This window comes from Trachemys scripta, chromosome 7 (genome assembly GCF_013100865.1).
Source record: "Trachemys scripta elegans isolate TJP31775 chromosome 7, CAS_Tse_1.0, whole genome shotgun sequence".
Lineage (NCBI taxonomy): Eukaryota > Metazoa > Chordata > Testudines > Emydidae > Trachemys > Trachemys scripta.
In genome coordinates, this window is record NC_048304.1 from 96,016,400 (window position 1) to 96,040,367 (window position 23,968).

At 42.4% G+C, this 23,968-nt stretch overlaps 1 protein-coding gene across 2 annotated transcripts; it reads right to left on the reverse strand.

The window, feature by feature from the left end:
* Nucleotides 1-12,015: 12,015 nt before the first annotated feature.
* CCNJ (cyclin J) lies at nt 12,016-20,146 on the reverse strand. 2 transcript variants are annotated; one of them, XM_034777169.1, is made up of 6 exons: nt 19,924-20,146; nt 19,166-19,304; nt 16,738-16,948; nt 14,740-15,039; nt 14,493-14,652; nt 12,016-13,340 (listed from the first exon to the last, which is right to left on the reverse strand). In XM_034777169.1, the coding sequence occupies exons 2-6, from the start codon at nt 19,232-19,234 to the stop codon at nt 12,929-12,931; spliced, it is 1,152 nt and encodes a 383-aa protein (XP_034633060.1). In that variant the 5' UTR covers nt 19,235-19,304; nt 19,924-20,146; the 3' UTR covers nt 12,016-12,928. The 2 variants fall into 2 exon arrangements, with proteins under 2 accessions (XP_034633060.1, XP_034633061.1); XM_034777170.1 differs by lacking the exon at nt 19,924-20,146 and having other exon boundaries at nt 19,166-19,547.
* Nucleotides 20,147-23,968: the final 3,822 nt, after the last annotated feature.

Below are 23,968 nucleotides of genomic sequence, written 5' to 3' on the forward strand. Positions count from 1 at the left end.
CACCTGTGCTGATCAGCGCGCTACGCTGGCCAAACAGGAAATGAAATTCAAAAGTTTGCAGGGCTTTTCCTGTATACCTGGCCAGTGCATCTGAGCTGAGAGTGCTGTCCAGAGCGGTCACAATGGAGTACTCTGGGATAGCTTCCGGAGGCCAATACCGTTGAATTGCGTCCACACTACCCCAAATTCGACCCAGCAGGGTCGATTTCAGCACTAATCCCCTCATGGGGGAGGAGTACAGAAATCAAGCCCTTTAAGTCGACAAAAATGGCTTTGTCATGTGGATGGGTGCAGGGTTAAATCGATCTAACACTCGACCTAATTCGACCTAAACTCGTAGTGTAGACCAGGGCCAAGATGCAGTTCCCAGTCCCTAACTATTCCAATATCAATTAAGAAGCATGTCCAAAAAATTGAGTATTCTAAGAAATAGGTGTAATTCATATTTAGTAATGGTATTTGAAGGTCAAGGGATTCAGGTACATTATTTGTCCGTGATTTTAATGACCCATCCTTTGTGTGGTCTTTTATGTACCTCTAATTCCACATTATATTGCACATGCTAGACCTATCACAAAACTAACATAATACCGTGATGATGGGTACCTTATAAATGTAAGTAATCAAATAATAATGATTTTGATTTTAAGGCATTTTTCTGATTATTATGCAAGAACTGCATTTCACTCACTGCTTTATTTTTCTGTGCACATGTAATACAATAATTCAGTTTTCAGAACTCATCTATCTGCTTTTCATTGTCAGCACAGGTACACAGGCATCTGCAAGAGTTTCTTTAAGACAGTGGAAGAAATTAGAAAAGAGCTGAGAGCTAGTTTAATAAAGAAGATGGAATTAATGTGGCCACGGGCTTTTCTTGCGGCCACAGCCTCCTGGGCTGTGATTGTGGGGGAAGGAAGAGAGGAGTGGGGAAGCAGCGCCCCCTTGCCCTCCCTGTTGCTCCTGGATGCACCGCCTTGGTGTTGGCTGCTAGGGCTGCAAGCAGGGGTTGGGCCGTGCCCCCTCTGGAGACAGCTGGGGCACACCACCAGAGCAGGCACCTGATGAGTTCCCCACCTTCCCAGAGACGGAGGAGCTCAGGTTTTGGGCTTCAGCCCTGGGGTTGTGGAGAAGCAGGCTCTGGCTACAGGGCTTCAGGTCTGGCCCCCGATATCTCCCCCAGCACCACCACCCCCCAATTGCCCCTGGCCCCTGCTTAATTTGTCCCCAGGTTTGCTGGGGCTGAGTTAAGTACACTGTCAAAAGTGATATTTGTGTGTTTGTTAATACCACTTTTAACAGCAGATTTACTAGCTAGCAATAAATAAATTACAATGATTTGGACGTGTATATGTGCATATTTATTTGTTTTTCCTAAAGGTAATTAAGTATTTTAGGAAAAAGTGTGAGGCCTCCAAAAAAATTGTCCTGAGAACCCCTGGAATAGAAGGTATATCAATGGGCTTTGTGTGTCAGTCATATTGGATTCCATATCAAAGGAATTTTAATTTTATAGGATAAACTACAGCACATTAACTAGCTGAGTTTGAGGTTTGAGGAAAAAGTTCAGTGCCTAATGAACCAGTTGAATTTTCTGTGTATAATCACATTCTTAAAGAAATAGTTTTGCTGGTATTTTGCAGAGTCTAGGATAAAGGCAAAAATGTGTGTGTGTTTTTTAAAAGACCAGTTGAATACCAAAATAATATCTAAAGGACTGGATGGCAAGCGTAGAGAAGCCTTGCTGAAATGATAGATGCTGCAAAATTCAAAATAAACGCTGCTTTTAAGGGAGGTAATTTTCTTTGGTTTATTGAGAGGTGGTATCTACCCCTCTTATGGTATATAATTGTGTTCTGTTAAGGACATCATGTAAAAATTTCCTCTGAAAAATAGAGAAGGTAACAGTAATACAAGCAAAAGTTGAGACTAGGAGCATTCAGCAAAGTCAAGTGTAAGAAGGCGGCACAGTTTTGCTTACAGTCTATTTACAGTCTACATGCAATTACTTTTTCCCAGTCAGAAATGTACAAAGAAACCTTAATAATGCTATTTTATTTCAAGCGACAAAGAGTCCTGTGGCACCTTATAGACTAACAGAGCATAAGCTTTCGTGGGTGAATACCCACTTCGTCAGATGAATGTAGTGGAAATTTCCAGAGGCAGGTATAAATATGCAGGCAAGAATCAGTCTAGAGATAACGAGGTGAGTTCAGTCAGGGAGGATGAGGCCCTCTTCTAGCAGTTGAGGTGTGAACACCAAGGGAGGAGAAACTGTTTTTGTAGTTGGCTAGCCATTCACAGTTTTTGTTTAATCCTGAGCTAATGGTATCAAATTTCCAAATGAACTGAAGCTCAGCAGTTTCTCTTTGAAGTCTGGTCCTGAAGTTTTTTGCTGCAGGATGGCTACCTTTAAATCTGCAATTGTGTGTCCAGGGAGGTTGAAGTGTTCTCCTACAGGTTTTTGTATATTGCCATTCAGAATATCTGACTTGTGTTCAATTATCCTTTTACGTGGGGACTGTCCAGTTTGTACATAGCAGAGGGGCATTGCTGGCTTATGATGGCGCATATTACATTGCTGGAAGTGCAAGTGAATGAACCGGTAATGTTGTGGCTGATCTGGTTGGGTCCTGTGGTGGTGTCGCTGGTGTAGCTATGTGTGGCTTCGAGGTTTGTTGCATGGATTGGTTCCTGAGTTAGAGTTACTATGGAGTGGTGTGTGGTTGCTGGTGAGAATATGCTTAAGGTTGGCGGGTTGTCTGTGAGCGAGGATTGGCCTGCCCCCCCAAGGCCTGTGAAAGCCAGGGATCATTGTCCAGGATGGGTTGTAGATCACTGACGATGCGTTGGAGAGGTTTTAGCTGAGGACTGTAGGTGATGGCCAGTGGAGTTCTGTTGGTTTCTTTCTTGGGCTTGTCTTGCAGCAGGAGGCTTCTGGGTACACTTCTGGCTCTGTTGGTTTGTTTCCTTATTTCTTCGTGCGGGTATCGTAGTTTTGAGAATGCTTGGTGAAGATCTTGTAGGTGTTGGTCTCTGTCTGAGGGGTTGGAGCAAATGCGGTTGTACCTCAGCTCTTGGCTGTAGATGATGGATCGTGTGGTGTGTCCGAGATGGAAGCTGGAGGCATGAAGGTAGGCGTAGCAGTCAGTGGGTTTTCGGTATAGGGTGGTGTTAAAGTGACCATCGCTTATTTGTACCGTGGTGTATAGGAAGTGGACCTCCCATTTAGATTGGTCCAGGCTGAGGTTAATGGTGGGGTGGAAGCTGTTGAAATTGTGGTGGAATTCTTCCACAGTCTCCTTCCCATGGGTCCAGATGATGAAGATGTCATCAATGTAGCGTAGGTAGAGAAGGGGTGTGAATGGACGAGAGCTGAGGAAACATTGTTTCAGGTCAGCCATAAAAACGTTGGCATATTGTGGAGCCATGTGAGAACTGTTTCATTCAAGCCAAAATAAAATGTTTAATTTCAATTTCAAAAATTTAAAGAAACATAAAATTAAAGGAAATTTTGAAACACAATTGTGACGTTGCAGTCTATATGATTTTATAAAAATATGCTAATGAGTGAATATAATGTAACTGGAATATGCTTCATGCAAAAGGTCTCTTGTAAGGTATCATTACAAAGCTTATAATCTACTGAGTGTGTTCATTCTATTTCTATAAATGTATCACTCTTGTATTTAAAACTAGAAATATGAAATATAACTCTGAGGGCCTATTGTAAGTATGCAAAGTGTGGGCAATTAATGGTGGTTTGGAATCTTGATGGCTCCCATTAACCAGGACAATTGACTGTGGATGGCTCTGTTTGCAGGTAGGCCTTTCTGTGAGTCAGGCTGGGAGGAATGAAGGTTTGGGGTCTTACAGTGACGTGATCATGTCACCTGAACTGGAATCCATCTTTAACCTGGTGCTTTTCCAGTGAGGAGAGGTGGGAACCCAGAGGGACAAAGGATTCCTGCCTTATGCAAAAGATATATAAGTGGGTGGAACAGAACAAACAGGGAGCCATCATGAGGAATCCCCTAGCTACTACCTGAGCTGGAACAAGGGCTGTACCAGGGGACAGGATTGTGCCCAGACTAGGAAGATATCCAGTCTGAGAAAAGCAACAAAGAGTCCTGTGGCACCTTATAGACTAACAGATGTATTGGAGCATAAGCTTTCGTGGGTGAATACTCACTTCGTCAGATGCATGTAGTGGAAATTTCCAGAGGCAGGTATAAATATGCAGGCATATGACTGATTCTTACCTGCATATTTATACCTGCCTCTGGAAATTTCCACTACATGCATCTGACGAAGTGAGTATTCACCCAGGAAAGCTTATGCTCCAGTACGTCTGTTAGTCTATAAGGTGCCACAGGACTCTGTCGCTTTTTACAGATCCAGACTAACACGGCTACCCCTCTGAGTCTGAGAAAAGAAACTTATTGAAACATCTCTGAGGGTGAGATTTTACCTGCATTCAGCTGTATTAGGTTTAGATTTGTGTTTTATTTTATTTTATTTTACTCGGTAATTTACTTTGTTCTGTCCGTTACTACTTGAAACCACTTAAATCCTACTTTCTGTATTTAATAAAATCACTTTTTACTTATTAATTAACCCAGAGTATGTATTAATACTTGGAAGGGCAAACAGTTGTGCATATCTATCAGTGTTATAGAGGGCGAACCATTTTTGAGTTTACCCTGTATAAACTTTATACAGGGTAAAACGGATTTATTCAGGGTTTGGACCCCATTGAGAGTTGGGCATCTGAGTGTTAAAGACAGGAACACTTCTGCAAGCTGCTTTCAGTTAAGACTGCAGCTTTGGGGCAAGTAATTCAGATCCTGGGTCTTTGTTGGAGCAGACGGGTGTGTCTGGCTCAGCAAGACAGGGTGCTGGGGTCCCAAGCTGGCAGGGAGAGCAGGGGCAGAAGTAGTCTTGGCACATCAGGTGGCAGCTCCCAAGGGGGTTTCTGTGATCTAACTCGTCACAACAATCATTTCTAAACAAAAAATAAAAACATTTCATTTCAAAATGTGTCAAAACAAAATGTTTGTTTTTCAGAAGCTTTTAGTTTTTTTCTAAAAAAAGCAAAATCAACATAAATTTGCTAAACGTTTTGGTGTTGATGAACCTACATTTTTCACTGAAAAAAGTTTGTTGAAAAATTTTGCTCAGCCCTTGTTTTGGGACTACTCGAGTAGAATAGAACAACTGTTTTAAAGGCATTTTGTTCAGTTTGAAGGCGGTACTGTGGGAGTAGCTGGAGAATGTCAGATCATTCTATTTATTGTACTAGAAGCTAGACCACAGTTGGTAAATGACTCATTTAAATGATGTGCAGAACCATTTTCAGTTTTTTTAAGAGCAGACTTTTAGTACAAAGATTTAGACTGTCCTGAAACTAATTCTTCAAATTTGACTTCAGTAAATTTACAGCAGTGAAATATGAGGGGAAACAACATGTAATTTAAAAATAGTACAAGGCATGTAATGCTTGTGAAAGTTGCCTGCTTGACAGCACTGTAGACTGAAGTGCTGTTTATCCTCATAACAGAAGAGTAAAGCCACCTCCTCAAGCTACCCCATGTCTCCACCTTGTAGGAATTATGGAGAACTGCGATTACTGAGCAAACCAATCATCCATCTAGTTTGATATCCTGGGTCAAAGCTGGATGCTTTACAGTATCAAGTAAAATCCCCACAAGTCCTTGAAATTCAGTTATAGTTAAAATAACAGCAAATAGTGTTTTTATTCAGGTAGGCATCTAATTGTTTTTTTTTTTTAATTTGACTACTACTAACAAGTACCCAGTGGCACTGAGTTCCAGAGGTTAACAATATATTATGTGAAAAGGTATTTTCTTTAAATTTGTTTGCTTTTAATCTCATCAAACAAATAGAAAAATGTAAATAGGGACATCTGGCTAGATTTCTCTGTACCACTCAACACATTTAATCCTAGTATGTTACAGAAATTGATTACTCTTTTCCCTTTCCCACAATCACTTGTGTCAGGATATGTCCCTGCTTGGTTACAAAGTAAATAAAACAGAAAACCAAAGGGATAAAACTACCCCTAACATTGATAAGTAATTATTTTAATACTTAAAAAGAATGTCCATCCCAAGTCCGGACTCTGCAGCACAGCTCCAACTGTAACAGCACTACTGTCTAGCACTAGTGACCCTGTATCACTATCTATAGCTCTGACCCTTCAAAGAATCTAAGATGGAAGAGCAATTCTGCTCAGTCTTCTAGTGTCACAATTCAGGGCAACTGTACCTGTATTCCCTCTCTATGGCCCAGCAAGGGCACACCGGCTTATAGGCTTCGAGCTCCTCAGCAGTCATCTCTCTCCCTCCTGACCCGACTTTTTACAGGATGCTCAGTTAACACCCTACACTGCGTTATTCAAAGCAAGTTAAACTGCCTAATCAGGCCATCATCTGCACTTTGCTTACTCTTTGAAGGCTATGAATAATGAAATTGCCCACAGTTATAAGTCACCACACAGTTCTTTCTAAGCAAGCACATTTATTCTCAAGGTGAAAACATTAGAGAGAAAACATAAAAACATATGCACATGCTCATAAGCTTACTAGAGATCACCCCTCCAACACCAGCAGGGACTCTGCTAGGAGTCAATCCTTCAAACTCCAGCAAGAGTTTTTGCTGTGGTTACAAGTTCATAATAGCCTCAGTGCAGAACAAGCACATTTACCACACATCAGCCTGTTTCTTTATACATCTTGGCCCTTTGAACTTTAGCCTTTGGAAACAGGTAATCAGCAGACAATGGTTCTCTTAGGGTGTAGGGTCAAGAGGTTGGGTTTTCTGAATAATTTGCGGAGGGCCTTTGCATTCACTTCCCCCCATATGTTTCCCAGGAATTCTACTTCACACATATTGTCCCAAAAGATCACTTTTGTCTGTTGCAGTACTCAATATAGTCCTTTGATCATCCAACCCTACAATTATACATAACCTTTGCATTTAACACAATTGACTCCATAGATACGTAATCTTAATTCAGTAAGGTTTTTCAATGATATTGCAGGAAATTGACATATCTGTCACAAGTAGGAATCTACATGAACACAGAAGTCCACTTTTGTCCCAACACAGATCATGGAATTCATTGGAGCTACACTGGACTCTATCAGGGCCAGAGCTTATCTCCCTCAAGACAGATTCCAGTTGATGAACAATTCAACCAGTCAGTTCAGAAAGAGCTTACAAAAGTTGGTTCATTCATGTCTCATCTTCCTGGTTGACATGGTGTCCTGTTCTTGTGACAGCTTCTTTAATACTCCAGCTGCACTGTCTACAAGCTTGGCTTTGGCTAATACACCTGCCAAGCAGTCACACTATGGACAAGTTAGTCACGCTTCCCCCGTGCCCCCTCCTCCCGCCCCCAGGGTGAAGGATGCTCTCCAGTGCATGGGAGTCCCCTTCTCACTGTCTCCACCCCAGAAGACATTGATCACATATGCCTTCCCAGTAGGGTAGGGCACCCATCTGAATGGGCATACAGCACAAGGAACATGGACTCCACGGGAGTCCACGATGCACATAAAACTCCTGAAACTGAGAGCTGTCTTAGAAGCCTGCAAACAATTCTTACTGGTCATACACTCCTAGCACATCCAGGTAACATCAGACAACATGACGACATTGTTCTACATCAACAAGCAAGGGGTAACATGATTTACCTCTTTTTGCATAAAGGCAGTCAATCTGTGGAACTAGTGTATTCGACACCAGATCACCCTATCAGCAGTACACCTCCCAGCAATACACAACACACTAGCACCAGCCTCAGCAGGCCTTTCTCCCTTGACCACTAACGAGAACTACATGATTCTGTGGTGACGAGCATATTCAGATAATAGGGATCTTCCTCCTGGGATCTGTTTGCATCACAAGAAAACAGGAAATGCAAGATATACTACTCTGGGGTGGGGGGAGAGGTTTCTCAAATTCAGGACTCCAGAGGAGATGCTCTCTTATTCATACAATATGCTTTCCCCTCCTTCCCACTGCCCCACCCATCAGCAAGAATTACCTTGACCTCTCAGGAAGATCCAGCACGACAGGGCAGCGATCATCTTCATTGCTCCCTGCTGGCGCAGATAATTTTGGTTCCCCAGCCTTCTCCAGCTGTCAGCCGCTGCACCTATCAGCATCCAACCTTCCCATGCCTCTTGACACAGAACACACGCAAGATCAGACATTTCAAGCTGGACTTCCTCTGCCTCACAGCTTGGTATTTGGAGCTGAACCTAGAGCAGACATGTTCAGTAGCTATTCAAACCATCCTTAACAACAGGAGGAAGAAATGTACCAGAAAACGTTAAATAGCTAAATTCAAGAGATTTTCTATTTGGGTTCAACATCACCAAATGTCCCCAGAAGAATCAGACAGTCCCACCATTTTAGACTATCTGCCCTTCTTGAAGACCTCAGGTATTTTCCTTTAGCTCTCTGTGGGTACACTTGGCAGTGATGCACCTGTCACCCTTCAATTGACAACCACTGAATTTTCACCCATTCAGTGACTGTATTTTCTAAAGGGTCTAGGCAAAACCATCCCTCCCATGAGGAAACCTGCCAAGCCATGGGACCTTAATTTTGCAGTTCCTGACTCAGAACATCTTTATTGTCAGACTACATTCAAAAGGTACAATGTCTGCTTAGTTGTATGCTATCAAACATATACATACCTTTACTACAAGCAATGTGATTATTACTGGAAATGACAGGTTTCAGAGTAGCAGCCGTGTTCTTTTTACTGGAAATGTAGAGAAAAGAATGCTCTATATAGTTTACTTTGTGTATTTGATGGCATTGTGCTTAGTCAGTCATTTACTCAGCTTCTTTACTTTCACCTGTAAGAAACTGGAAAATGTGATGGTATATATATATATATATATATAAAAAAAAAAATTGGCAGGGAAACATCAGTAAAGATATTACATGAATCTACCTTCAACTCCCTTGCAACTGACTTCATTAAGTGGACGTTGCCTTTTAAAAGCAAACATATATCATTGCATATTCACTTATGGACACAAAAAAATTTGTGTGTGATGAAAAAAATGAAGCCAAACTTCCAGTGTATTATAAACACCACATTGTACAACAGTGCAGGAATTGAAGGTGGACACTCACATGTGATCCTTTGAGCCAGGAGAGAGGTAGCATTCCATATGGTGCTGCCGTGACTGACTGCCGCTATTTGTTTTAGTTACGTTAATTATTCAAGGGTTTCTGTCAGCAAGATTATATTTTATTGTAGCTGGAAGCGCAAGTCCTTTTAAATTTACACAACTGAAGAATAGAATGATTCAGTGATCAAAAGCCAAGAATCTTTCCAGTGTGATAGTTTGTCAGTAATTGGTTTCCAAACTGTATTATACTAAAGGCCATTTGTATTTATACAATGAAAGGCCTTCTCTTGCAAGCACTTATGCCTGAGCATAATTTTAATCAGCTGAGTAGTCCTGTTGGCCTCAGAATATTCATGTGAGTAAAGTTAGTTACAGCTGTACATAGGTATCAACAGGAAAGAACACTGGAGTGAAGCATGGCCTGTACTGTATGACCTGAGACACTCAGATTCTGCTAGATTGGCTTAATATTTGGAGCCCAGTGACTAATGGGGTCTCATTTTAAATAGGTCCACATATGTACCCATTCTTGATGGGAGAATGAGAGAATTGCTGTTACAGAAAGAATAAGAAATTTCAAACATCACTTGTTCTTGTGCTGCCTGCCCCACAGGTAAGCTCAGGCAGAAAGACTTACTACAGTTAAGGATCCCAAATTCTGGATTTCTCAGGGTTCTGTTCACCAAAATCTATGCTGTTCCTCTTCCCATTCAATTCTGACTTTTTCCATACAGTTCTACTGTAGGCAGAATGACTTGCCAGTAAGACTCGTTAAAAAAAAAAAATCCTACTATAGCTGGTAAGCTATTTCAGAACCACTTTTTGTATTTCTTTCTCAGATGTAGCTATACACTGGATACAATATTGTTGAAGTGTACAATATTCTGGCTTATGTTATGGATTATTTTTTTTTAAAAAAAAAATTTCCTTCCTGTTTTGTTTTTATAAATAGATTCCTGCCACAGGAGAGCAGTGGAGAGAAGCTTCAAGTTCAAGAGCTGTGGTAGGAATGAAGTTACACATCCGTTATTTCAGGCATTTAAATAAAACAAAACAAACCAGACACAGACAGCAGATGATTTACTCAAAACTAGTTTTATTTTTTAAAAAAATCCAAGTGCATAGCACTCATCCAGATTCCATTGTTGTGGATGTTTTGCATTTATGATCATTTTTAATTATGCCATTAAATGCACATTCTGGTTTGCTCAGTAAGAACTTGAAGTAGTGTATTTAATGGACACTGGTAAAGCCCTTTTTCAATAACACATTGGAATTGTTCACAGTGCACGCTTTCTCTATTTTCATTGATACTGTAATGTCAGACACAAACTAAATAATAAATAAAAAAACAAAAAAGCATGTAGTGGATTCTTTTACAGTTAAGCCTAATGCCTTAAAACACAATCAAAATACCCTACTATATGTAGACTTTGCAGTATTAACTAACTGAATAATCACCCCTATAATTCCAGTGTTAATTACCTAATTTTATATATAAAATACTTGAGATAGATTTACTAATATTTCAAAAGAATCTATACTGCTCCATCACAATTAAAGATGACATTTAGCCAAGATATGCATTTTACAGACAAATTGCTACAGGCATCTGCTGTTATTTCAAGTCATGGTCCATCAGAACACTGTACATTCACATAAACGAGGTAGTTAGAGCACTGAAAACTTGGACCTAGCATTGCAATAAACTGAAATCTGAAGATGGAAGACAGTTTCCCTTTTGGTTCTATTCCCCTTCTCTCCAAACTTAAATGAAAAACAGTTCAGGCATTTTAGGAGGTAGGAAACTTGCTTGCCCCATCCCACCAAAACAGAAATAATTTTGGGGGAGTGATGGAGGGAAAAAGAAAAGTGGCTCTTTGAGGAGGTAAAAATAGTTGATATTGTGCTCACCTGAAAGTTTATTTTCTAGCATGAAGTAGAGAGGCTTAATTTCCCCTTACACATTCTCCCAATCCTCCACTCCACCTCTCTCCCCATGAGAAAAGGACAATTTGAAACATGATGTGTGTTAAAATAACTATAGACACAGAGGATTTCTTCTCCTCCGTAATAAAGGATGGGTTATTGCAACATATGGTTCAGCTCCAGGAAGAGCCATCAGAACAAGCAGAAGTTATCTTCATCAACTACTGAATATTTTGAGATGGCTCCCTCTCCCAAGTTAATCGTCCATATTAATATTGATGTCAAACACCCCTTCTTTCCCACTCCCAATATTCTTTGCAACATACAGTGTGCGTGAACTTCCACTGATCATATAGTAATAGAAGGTCTGGCCTCATGTCTGCCATTTAACCATGCTTTTAAGTGCTGCCATTAGAAATTAAACAAAACAAACATACATTTAAACCAGTAGGGCTCTCTCCATCAATTCCCTCTCCCGTACCAGATCAGGGGGAGTCAACTGCCTGATTTTGTAAACAAGGAACTTCTCCATTAATATACTATCCTCAACACCACCTTCATCCTCTGGGGCTGGAGGAATGAAACTTCCTACTCTCAGGCCATCTGATTTGTGGGTGATATTGAAGCTCAGACAGCTAATGAGCATCCTGCCTCTGACCTAGCAATACACTTTTGTTCCAACAGTGAGAATGCCGATCTTGCTCTTCAATGTGAGACTTCTGTGAAGCAGAAGAAGGAGCTGCCACAGCATTACCTGAGAACTTATTTCCCTCCCACCCTGCACCAAGCCTGACATACGAAATACTGACTTTTTGTAAGCATTTAACGGTGCCTTTTCTGTGTAGAGAATGTATAGACTGAAAAACTAGAGGATATTTTGTATTGGTTGTGTTAATAAAATATTTTTAAAAAAAAAATCACAACCATGAGTTCTGGTACAGTATTAGTTCAGCTTAAACTTAAGAAACTACTACTACTCTGTAATCACTTGATAACAAGATTGTTGGGTGGCAGGGAGTAATTAGGACTACACTTCTACTTTATACACTTACAAATCCCTTTGGTACTCTGCACTGTAGATGCCCTGAAAGAAATACCACCCTGGATTACACCCAGTTAAGTGTACACACAAGCAGCACAGAGTCATTCTGAATAGATAATTCCCTGAGTTAGTGAGAAAGTGTTATTCTAAACATCTGAATCAAAAGGAAAATATGTAACATCTGTCCTGTGAGGCACAAGATTTAAAAACAAACAAACCAAAAAAAAGTCAGTTACCTCAAGTGCCTTAAATTGGACATACATTTTACATTATAAGAGCATGAGCAAAAAAAATGACAAGTAATTGCATTACTGATTTAGTCAGTGAAAGTTTCTCTCTACATGGCCCCAGTGTTTCTGGGGAAGCCCATCATTGCTTAGTGGATTCTTAAGTTTCAATTTACCGAAAGTAAATCTTATTCAGTACTATATGGAAGTATTGCATAAATATGACCTCTTCAAAGTAATACTGTATATCTCCTTCATTAAAAGATATGTCTCTAGCCAGTCCACAGCCATTTTTCTTTTGACCTGAATTTCAAAAGTGGCTGTTAAGAGCACACAGTGCACTGGAGTGTCAAAAGTATTAGCACATGACTGCCATGCACACATTCCCTTTAGAAAACATACTACATGCTCGTTCTTTGCAGAATCTGTACTTGAGCTAATCGGATGCCAATCCAGCTGTTTTCCTTCTGGAAAGAGTGCTACTTTTATTTAGATTGTTGCCCTCAAACTTATTTGAGGTTGGACAAAAATTAGGGTATCTAAATTTGTATTCATCACCTCTCAAAGCAGGGAGTAATACAAGGATACCGTCCATTGATCTGGTAACTCCGGTTGTACGAGACACTTATACATGGCTTCACTTCTATTGGAACTGCTAGTGACATACTAGCACCAGTCTGTATGTGACCTCGAGCCTGAACACTGGATTGTAAGCCAGCAGGGCAAGTCTGCAGTGGGTAAGAGGACGTGTGACTAGTTGACACCATCTGCTGACAGTTTTGCTGTTGTGAGGTTTGATGGTGATACTGTAATGGAGCTTGATGCGCCTGGAGATACTGTGATACATGTTGTTGAACATGAGCCTGCTGTGGAGTTGGAGTCTGGGTAGGAAACGCGCTCTGTTGTGCAGGCTGGGCATGTTGTCCTTTTTGCTTGTTTGCTTCTTTTACGTCATTATCATGAGCACTAGAATACAAAGAGAAAATAAGACCATTTTAGTCAACTTTATGTATAGTTTTAAGTGTATCCTAACTGTAAAACTATAACAGCCTTTAAATATCAAAAACTATTTTTAAAAGGCCATTTAAGAAGCAATTCATATTCTTTAAAGATGTACACTAGGAAGTTTAAATTATTTTAAAGGTTAGGCCCAAGAACTTTCAAAAAGGCTACAATGTTAATAGAAGTATTTGAATTTAAGAGTTAACAAAAGTAGTCTGCTTGGATATAAAGAAGTCAGAGCAGTAACATTTGCTAGTACAACATTACAGTGACAGTGTATGAGAATCTGAAAGTGACATTTTTGGTGGCTAATCTGCTCCTAACAATGAATGATTGTATTGTGACCATCTCAACTTCTCTGAGTCATTGATACTACTGATCATGAGGGACTACTGACTTGCTCGTGGTGCCTTGTTGGAGTGACCCTGCAGTCGCTCTTCCCCTTCCTCTTAGGCCTGCCAGAGAGGTGTTGAGTACTTTCTTTCCCACCCCAATGGCATTCTTGGTATCCTTATTCTGCCACAAGGTTTGATACTGTAATGCCTCGTGATTACTGTGTACAGTATGCAAGGCCATCAAGGGAGATAGTTATGGACTAGAGTGCCACCTGCATGGAGAAGACAGTTTCTCTTCAAGTCTGGATTCAGATTTTTCTGTTCTTTATGTGCTAACCAAAGTTTGGACGTCATTGGAGATCTGCTACAGCACCCCAAAGGCACTCAGGTGAAAGTCCTCCCCTTGCTTCCCCATACTCCAATCTTTTGAACTTGCTACTTGACTGCCTACCGCAGCCCAAGTTTGGTGATGTTCAGATCATGCTGCATGTCTTTTTTCTTCTGTTGTGCTTTTGTCTGAGTATTTTATTTGCTGGGAGGAGGAGGGATGAAGGAGTTAGGTCAGGTGAGGTTTTTTGAAAAGCAGAGAGGGACTGACTTTAGGTTGGCTTAATAAATATTGTATAGTACCTGGGTACTTTTGCCATAGATGCTGCACAAACTCACTACTAAATAAACTACTGTTTTTGTAAATATTGTTTTTTAGTGTAAGTGTCCTTTAAATATACCATGCTGTTACAGAGACAAAGCCTTTTCAAATGAGAAGCCAGCATAAACTTACATTAACAGTCGTTCAATACACGGAACCAGGAAGTCCCAGGAGTATGCAGTAAGACGATGCAGTCGAGTTGGCCATGTTGGAGAGAGACGCAGGATAATCCTTGAAGATGCCACACATGCAGTAGCCACTAACGAAGGAGCATAATTTAAAAATGCATGATCTGGATAGACACAAAAATTGTTTAGATGAGTCAGACACAAATATTATTTAAGAAATAAGGTTGCATTAACTAAACCATGCAACACACCTTGCAGAGATACTTCCAGAAAGTAATCAGCATATTTTGCCATGTATAACTTGGTCTTCTCTAAGGAAACCATTGGCCAGCCATCATGGAGATCTGTCTCATGGACGGCAATTGAAAGGTAATATTCAATGAAGTGAGCAGCAGTTGGGAGGCACAAGTTCCACTGAAATGTTTCTAGCAACAACAGCTCCATGTGTAGCAAGTTCTGTTTTGTTAATACCAGATTCATGTTAGTCATACAACCCAAGCTGTTCAATTGTTCGAGCTTAGGGACACTGTCTTCCTTTTCTTCAAATTTACCTTGGGGTGGGGGAAGAGGAAGAAAAATATAATTAGAAACATGAGTATAACATACACCAAACTGCATTTGCTGCTATCTTTAACATTAGGGTACTTTTCAATGTAAACACTTGCTATACAATTGTTTTGCCATGTCAAATAGGCTCCAGCATGCAAAACTCAATGGGACGGTTCTGCTGAGGAGAGGAGAGGCATACTGTCAAGGGTTAAGCTTCGCAGATAGTTGCTATGCAACCTATAGGATATTACAGCAGTGTCACACTTCCTGTTGTCTCTTCATAGCTTCTCTCACACAAACAAGAGCCAGTTGCAGAGAGAGAGAATACTGATGATGGTATGGTGTAGCCTGACCGTAATTCATAAATGACTTCTTGTTATTCATTAAGTTATCCTAAAACCTATCCCGGTAACTGCTTAAGTACCATTGAGACTAGCCTTAATAAATAAATAAAATAGTGCAAGAGTCCGCCTTTAGTTTTTAGCTTAAAAAAAAAAAAAAAAAAAAAAAGTCTTTCCCTGTTCAAAGTGCAGTAGGAAGAATCAACTTGGTATAGAGGCTTTAATGATTTCAGTGTTTACAGGTACATTTAAATTCAATAACTGACTTAAGCAGAAATTGAGCCCTTCGGTCTAAATCAAGTGAGTTTCAGTAATCTGTATTGTCATTTGCATATTGTCATTTATGTAGACTTCCACAACTGTCCCTCCTTTTAAGTTAGTCAGTACTTAGATTGTAAGTCCCAGGAGACAGGGACCATCTTTTTGTTCTGTGTTTGTACAGCACCTAGCACAATGGGATCCTGCTCCACACTAGAACATCTAGGTGCTGCAGTAATATAAATAATAGTAGTAGCTCCACCCTGTCCTGGACTTTGCCTTATCATACGTGTATGTTTTAGTCTAACATGAAGTTATACATGTAAAAGCCCAGCAATAATGGATGCAAGTGCCACATTTCTATGGAACTCGCCACTGTTTTGCTACCCCAGTTTCACCCCACTTTTCACCTTCTGTAGAAAGAGTGTAAGAAAGGAGGAGTTATGTTCTTTTAGTAAATAAGGACTCTTCAGTAGCAGTGGCACTCAGTCCACCGAATTAATTCCCTTGGTTCTTCCAATTGTGGAAGGTACCTGTTTACTGTAACCATTTTGTTCATATTTTAGTTCTTACAAGAGGATATAAATCTAAAAGTGACATTCAAAATGTCTTCAGCACCTACAACAGATGAGACTTTTCTCCTTTTTCTGTGTATAATTTGGCAACTTGGGAGGTGGCAGGTGATTGCCTTTAAAAAGAGGGCTCGTTTTCTTGTAATTCCTTCTTAAATTTTATTTTAAAAGCTTTAGTCAATTTATTTGTGATGTAGCTTTTAGTGTTCTTTCCCCCCACCTTCACCAAATACCAACACAATTTGAAAGTCTTGAGAGAGGCCCGCATATTGGACCAAATTCAGCTGTGCTAATCTTTTATAGATTATTTTCCTTCTAAATCTGCTTGATCACCTCAGAATGATCCTTTAGTTGGTACAAGAACCTAAGTCAGTTAAGTTAGTGCCAAGTATCATGGGGTAGCAGAGTTAGTCTGGATCTGTAAAAAGCGACAAAGAGTCCTGTGGCACCTTATAGACTAACAGACGTATTGGAGCATGAGCTTTCGTGGGTGAATACCCACTTTGTCAGATTAGTGCATAATACTTACTTGCTAAAAGTAAACAGGAAAGAGCAACCACATGTAGCTGCTGAATGGATATATCATAGCGGTCCATGAAGAGGTCCAGTAGATAGACAGCAAGATGTCGCGCAGCAGGACAGAGTCTGAAACGATTGCTCACAATGGCAATCAGGTCTGCAAAATATCTTCTCAGATTTAACTGGGGAGACTGGCCTTTGTAGGAGGGAAGCTTCAGCTCCTAGACAGAGAGCAGCATCTAGTTGCACTACAACCACTATTACTTTTATGCAAATACACTTGCCAAAAATACATAAGAAAATTGACTGGATTAATACATAAAGGAATGTTCAAAGCAGTTTTTAGGAGGCACCGTCATGATTTTGCTGTTTATTTTCACATAGTGGAACTGTTCTCTTGCTGAGGATGCCTATTTATTATCTTATGACACCTATACAAGGAGTATCTAGATTCTACAGAACAATTATTTAAAATAGAATGCTCTTATAAAGCTCACTTGGCCCAAAACTTAGAAACAAACAAGCCAAATATGGTTTTACTGAACATAATGACAGACTGACAAAGAAAAACCCTTGTGGCATGGTCCGACTATAAAAAAAAAAATAAAAAAATCAGACTCTGAAGGGACTGTTCCAAGGACAAGAGCCTTAACTGCTAGGACAGTGTTCTTCACTGTGGAAGGTGGAATTCCAGGCAACTGCAACCAAAACAACACAGCTGATCTCCACTATCACAAATGAACAGAGAGAAAGAGCTACACTCTGGAACCCCAAGATTTGATATGGTATGGGATCATAATGCTTATTGTAATAACATTTCCCAGCAGGGGGCCTATTTTGAGACACCAGGTAGAGTTGAGATAACTGGAAAGTTTACAGATCCATAGACATTCAGGCAAGAAGGGACCATCACGATCCTTTAGTCTAATCTCCTGCACATCACGAGTGTAAGGTAAATTCTAGAGTTTTAAAATCATATGATTATCTTTAAAATAACCATCCCTTTAAATAGTTTCAAACCATAAGATTATTAAAGTTGTCAGACGTTATTTACTTTCCTTTGCAATTAGAATCTATTGTACTTGTTGTTGTTTCTTGTACATGGGCCCAGTAATGTGCATTGCTTAAGTGATCTGACCATCAAGAAAGTTAATGCAATCACCAAAACTGCTTAGCCACATTTTTACTAGGTTAAATCATTGGTAACCTATTTACAACTGTTTGGGGATAAGGTAAGCCTTATTATCAAGAAGCAATATCCACAAACACTGACATGAGTCAGCTCAGAGCTAAGAGGGGTTTCAAAACAGGATTGCCCTAACATTTATTATTGTTACTGCACCCATTTATAGAGCACTCTTCTACATAGTAGCTCTTTTTTTTTAAACATAGTTTAAACTTGGATTTATTAATACTTCTAGAAAAGGGCCAAATGCACCAAGACCAAAGGGCAGAGATAGGGGAATACCTGTGTAAATACTCAGGATTCAGTACAGATAATCAGGACAGTATATACTTAGTGATGTTACATATCTCAGCAGTTCAGTTACCACATGTTCTGCTGGAGCCAAGTCTTTTTCCATGCAGTTTTCAATTAACCTGACTTTAAACTAGCATGTTTATTTTCCTTTTATATAGCAGATTTGGAAATAATGACTGTTATACATTTACGACAAAATTTAGCACTGACATAGTAATTGTGCTAGAGGTTACCACACTTTTTATTTTGCAGTCTGCCTCCAGGGCGGGTACCAGAAAATTAGGGTCCAGCATTCTTAACAAGGTGGGGAACTTTCTTCCAAGACCTGTAGCACTGGCCTCCGCTCTAATAGCCTTTTAACAACTCCTCCTCCTCCCCCTTTGCCTGCAAGGAGCCAACCAGCTTCACTGTCACATGTTAATCAATGCCTTTATGTACTGAGAGGGCTGAAACGCAGTGCAAGCAAGTGCTGCAGTTCAAGTGTCAATTTACTTTATCTAACTTTAATGACACTGGGAACATATGCAAAGCCTTGCACCTGAGGAGCCCAAAGCATCGTGCAAAAACCCAGTGAATGAATCCGTCCTCCCAACCCCCATAGGAGGATCTTTGCACGTTATGCAGATGGAGAAGCTAGTTTTAAGATTTCAGTACACGTGGACTTAAAATGCCCAGACACAGGATCCCCCGTGGCTAAATCCTCTGAGAGCCTAACGATAAAGGCTTGAGACAAAAGGAACAGTCAGTCGCCTTGCCCTTTGACCTGTCCGGGGCACTGCCTCCCTCGCTCCCTTTTAGGGACTGTCTGAGACCGTCCTCCTCTCCTGCCACTCAGGAAGGGACGAGCTAAGCCTCCTGCCCTGCTCAGTCCCCTGCCCGCGCAGCCCGGAGACTGCAGCCGAGTAAGGGGTCCGGCTCCCTCTGCCGCAAAGTCACCGAAGAGCCCTGGTCAAGGTACCTTGTAGCGAAGCGCTTGGTGGATGTCGGCAGCCAGCTGTCCTTTCCACCACTGCCCCTCCAGCTCCATGGGACGGGACAGGACAGGACGAGACGGCAGAGAGTCACAGCGGCACACGGCGAAAGGCAGCAGCCGAAGCCTGCGCAAAAGGGGAAGAAGCGGCGCCCACTCAGTCCAGCCGCGAAGCCCAGTTTAATTCTCGCCCACCTCCCCCCCTTAGCCCCTCTTCATTTGCACCCAATTAAAAGCAGCCAGTTACTCCTCTGCCCCCAGCGCACGCTCGGCTCTCGCCCTTCCCCCGGGGAGGCACCAGCAGCCCCGCTCCCCCGCCACAGCTGATAGTCGTGCACGTTTCGAGGCGGGGCGGGGGGAGCTGAGTGCAGAGACCCCAGGGGCCCTTCTTGCTAAGGCGCAGCATCGTGCCCCCCGCGGATCCCGGCTGGGCTCCGCGCCAGCCTCGCACTGGAGCTGGCCCTTTTTTCTATCAGCGCCGGCTGTAGGGGTACAGACTCCGCCGGGCGGGTGCCCGGCTCCGGGGCAGCCTCATCCCCCGGCACTGCCCGGAGAAAACCCGGCGGAGGGGAAGGCAGCAGAGGAGGCGCTGAGCGGTTCGCTGGTGCAGCGGGGGGCGCAGAGGAGCAGGGGTCCCGGCAGCAGCAGCCTCCCTGGCTCCCGACACAACAAAGGGCTTGGCATGCAACCTCCGCTGCTGCTCCGCCAGTAACTTCCCCACAACTCCCAGTGCAGCCTCCTCTTACCCCGAGCAACGGCCCCGCTCACAGCCCCGGCGGCAGGAGAGCCACAGGCATGTCCCCGGGCATCTCACCGCAGCGCTTCCCTGGAGCTCAGCTCTGCCATGGGGCTGAGCAGCTCCCCTCGCCCATTGTTAAAGGGCTAAGCAGGCAAGTGTGTATACAAAGCCAGGGAGCAGGCACATGCCGCTGGGCCTCTGCCAATCTACTTTCGTTTTACATCGTGGTCTGGCCCAAGAGCTCCAATCACGGCCCAGCATTCACGGGCGCACAAGCTCTCCACTCTACTGCCACATGCAAGGAGCCTTTGGACCCATTGGGCTGCCGTAGCTGCCCAGACTGAAAGATTTTGGGGGGGGCAGGGGGGAAACGTGGGAAGAGGAGAACCATGGGACGCGGCTTTGCACAGCCTGCTTTTCCTTCAGGTTTCCAGCCGCTTAGGGGCTGCTAGTGCCTCTCTCTCCGTGTACACGCCGCCTTTGTGCTACATATAAGTAATGAATGTCTGTATATAAGTACACACACGAGTGTCCATAGCGTCAGGAAGGGTTGCAAAGGGAAGGCAAAGAAGGAGAAAAAACGATAAGCGCGTGTTTTTCTTTCTTGGCATGAGAGTAATCTGCAGATTGCGTGGTGCGGGTCTCTGCATGCAGTGTGGTGCAAAAGAGAAGGTAGGATCAGGTTTCAGGGAGAAGCTCCCTGAGGACCTTGCACTTTAAACTGGAGGAGTTCTGAGTTGGCTGGAAAATGCTGGGTTTCAGCTTCAGAAATACTGCAGTTCCAACTCCTTAAAACACGTTTTTGTTTAATTGTTGCTTATATTTTATCATTTCAGTCTTCATAATTTCATTAAATTATAGTATCACTGGAAGATAGATACCATAATTCACATTAACTGTTTATGGATGAAATATTAATTCCTAGTAAGTACTGCACAGAATTAGGTGCCTATTTAAATATAAAGAAAGGGACAAGCTCTTTCTGTGTAATTTTAGTGGCTAGAGTTTTGATCCAATGTAATTCACCTTAAAACTAGAAGCTTTTCCAAATTCTTCAATTTCCTGAGTTAATTTTAACAGACACTTATTGGTTAGATAACATTAATAAACACTGTTCAGATGCAAAGCCAATTTATAGTAAGAATTTTATGTAGTAACAAAATGCATAGTCCTGCAAAACCCTGTTGTAGAATATAGAAGCACCCTGGATTTAGAAGTAGACAAGATACTCTTATTACAAAACTCTAGGAAGTTCACTACTTTTTGTCTATTTCAGTGTGTCTTTGGGCACACTGGGGTTGGTTATTCTGTGTTTGTACAATGGCTAGTAAAACAGATCTTCAGTGAGACCTTAATGCAAATAATACATACCTTAATGATGATAATTAATAATGAGCACCCCCAACTTCCATTGAAGACCAAACTTCAGAGTTTTGAATCCAGAATGACCAGTGTTGAATACAAGAGTCTGATCTTGCTAGATGCTGAACACCTTAAGTCCTTTTGACCAGTGCTCAGCACCTTCTTCTCTGAATGCCTTCATTGGGTCTTGAGGGGTGCTTATCATCTCTCACTAGGCACTCAGCACTTGCAGGATTGAACTTGATGCTACTAGGCTTTTAGGCAGAATATGCTTTAACCTTCATATAAACTTACAAAATTCTGCTAACAAGAGAAACATCTGATGATGTTTCCATTCTTTCAAGCAGACAATGGTTCACTGTGAAATGAATGCACAGCCTTGATGCTGGTGACTCTTGTGCTCTTATGTGGAGTTCCAGGCGGGAGCCTAATCACTCTCTCCTGCTGAAAAGTTTCATTATCCTTTCCTCCAGGTGTATGGCAGCCTAGTAGAAGGAGAAGGTCCCACTGAAACTGGAGATCCATGACACCTACCCACACATGAAGAATTTGCTCCTTGGTGCACTCCCTGGGAAGCCCAGTTGCCCATTCCAAATCTCATGTTGAGGAGCTAATGCTAGTCTGACTACAATAAAGACTGGCAATTTGCACAGCTTTTAGGCCCCCTTCCAAGGCAAATATGCTGCATAGAGAAACTGTTACCTGGTTCCGCCTCCAACTAGCCATGCCCCCACATGTGTGGAGGACCATCTGCTTGATGTTCATCCAGGGTGATGGAGGGAGGGTATGGGGAGTTCCATAGGTTCAGGAAGAGCAAGAAGCAGTGTTACCAACTCTCACAATTCTATCATGAGTCTTGTGATATTTGGTGTTTTTCTTAAAGTCCCAGCTGGCTGTGTCAGGAGATTGCATGAGAATCTCAGCTTTCATTTAAAATAAAAAAGCAATTTTTTAGCTAATGGTTTAAGAGAAAACATGAAGTAAGTGCACCCTAAAAGTTCAGAAACCAAGAGGCAAAGAAAAAGATCCCAAATTTCATTATTGTTTAAAAAAACCTCATGATTTTAAGCAAATCTCATTATTTTGGGGGTCCTGATTCATGTACACTTGGGGTTGACAATACCAGAGAAGCATCACCCCCAGCCCACATTCTCACATATTAGCTCCTCACCCTATGATAAGAGGATAGGAGCACCCAACCCTTGGGTTGCAAAAAGGCAACAGGAAAAAACGACTCCGCTCTTAGAACTACTTTACTTGTCAGTTCTTGTATGCTGTGAAATATATAAAGACCAGGCAGAAAGTTTGTAATAGTAATTTACACACTAAAGGCTTGTCTACACTGGCATGCTAAATTGGCGCTGTTGTGTGTGATGCAGCGGCATTGATTTAGCTGGTCTGGTGAAGACGCCATAGGTCAATGGCAGACCACTCTCCCGTCGACTTCAGTACTCCACCTCCCCGAGAGGCAGAAGGTAAGTCAGCAGAAGAGCGTCTCCCACCGACATAGCGTGGTGTAGACACCGTGTTGGTCAATGTAAGCTACGTCACTCAGAGGGGTGATTTTTTCACATCCCCCGAGCAACGTAACTTACATCGCTTTAAGTGGCAGTATAATTCAGGCCAATAGCCTACAGACCTGCAGATTGAGTGAATTGACTTCTGTCATGTGTAAAAGGTTATTATGTAACAAGTATTTGTGTTTCTGATTTAGCAATAGGCATTCTGCACCTGTGTGATACTTAGGCTATCTTTTCCTAGACATTTTTTCCATCAGCAATTTGTTGTCAGTACTTAGTACTTGCTACAGAAATCATCTACCAGATACTCCTGAGGGAATTCTGTGGCACTGCTCATGCACAGTATTTATGTCCCCCGCAGATTTCTTTGTTTCCCCACAGAAAAATGACTTTCTGATGGGGAAGCAAAGGGAAACCACAAGAGCGGTCATGCAACCCTTACCAGTAGTATGTTTCGGGTGCCCAGGGCAGCCGAGAGAGAGGTAAATCACTGTGGGGCAGAAGGCATAACTGGGAAAGACCCGGCTGGTGGCTCCTACCCTGCACTGGGCTCAGCTGCTAGTCCCAGCTGGGCTGGGGAGAACGGGACTTCCTCTTCCCCTGCATGGCATCCAGGGCTGGGTCAGACCCACTCCCAGATTTCTTCCCCAGCTGCAGGAAGCTCTGCAAACTCCTCCACCATCAAACGCCGCTTCCTGCACCCATCTCTCCACAGCTGCAGAGGGAGGGATTCCTGTACAGGGAGCTGGTCCCCTATCCACCCAACCCTTGTGCATCCAGACCCCCTCATATCCAGACCCTCTTGCCGAGCCTTACCCTCCACACAGAACCCCCTTGGCTGAGCCCCGCTCCCCCTGCACCTGGACCACCCCAACAAACCATCTGCACCCAGATCCCTATCCCACCGAGCCTCAACCAGCTGCACCTGGATCCCCACCGCCCTGAGCCCCCCCCCCCCCAGTACCTGGACCCCCCCACTATAGCCCCCCCCGCTGATCTCTATCTCCCCCAATCCAGACCCCACCCACTCTGAGCCCCAACCATGTTCACCTAGACTCCCCTGCAGAGTCCCATTACTGTGGCACCCAGAACCCTGCAACAAGCCCCTGTGCATCAAGATCCCCCCACACTCAGATCCCCCACTGAGCCACCTGCACCCAGATTTCCCCA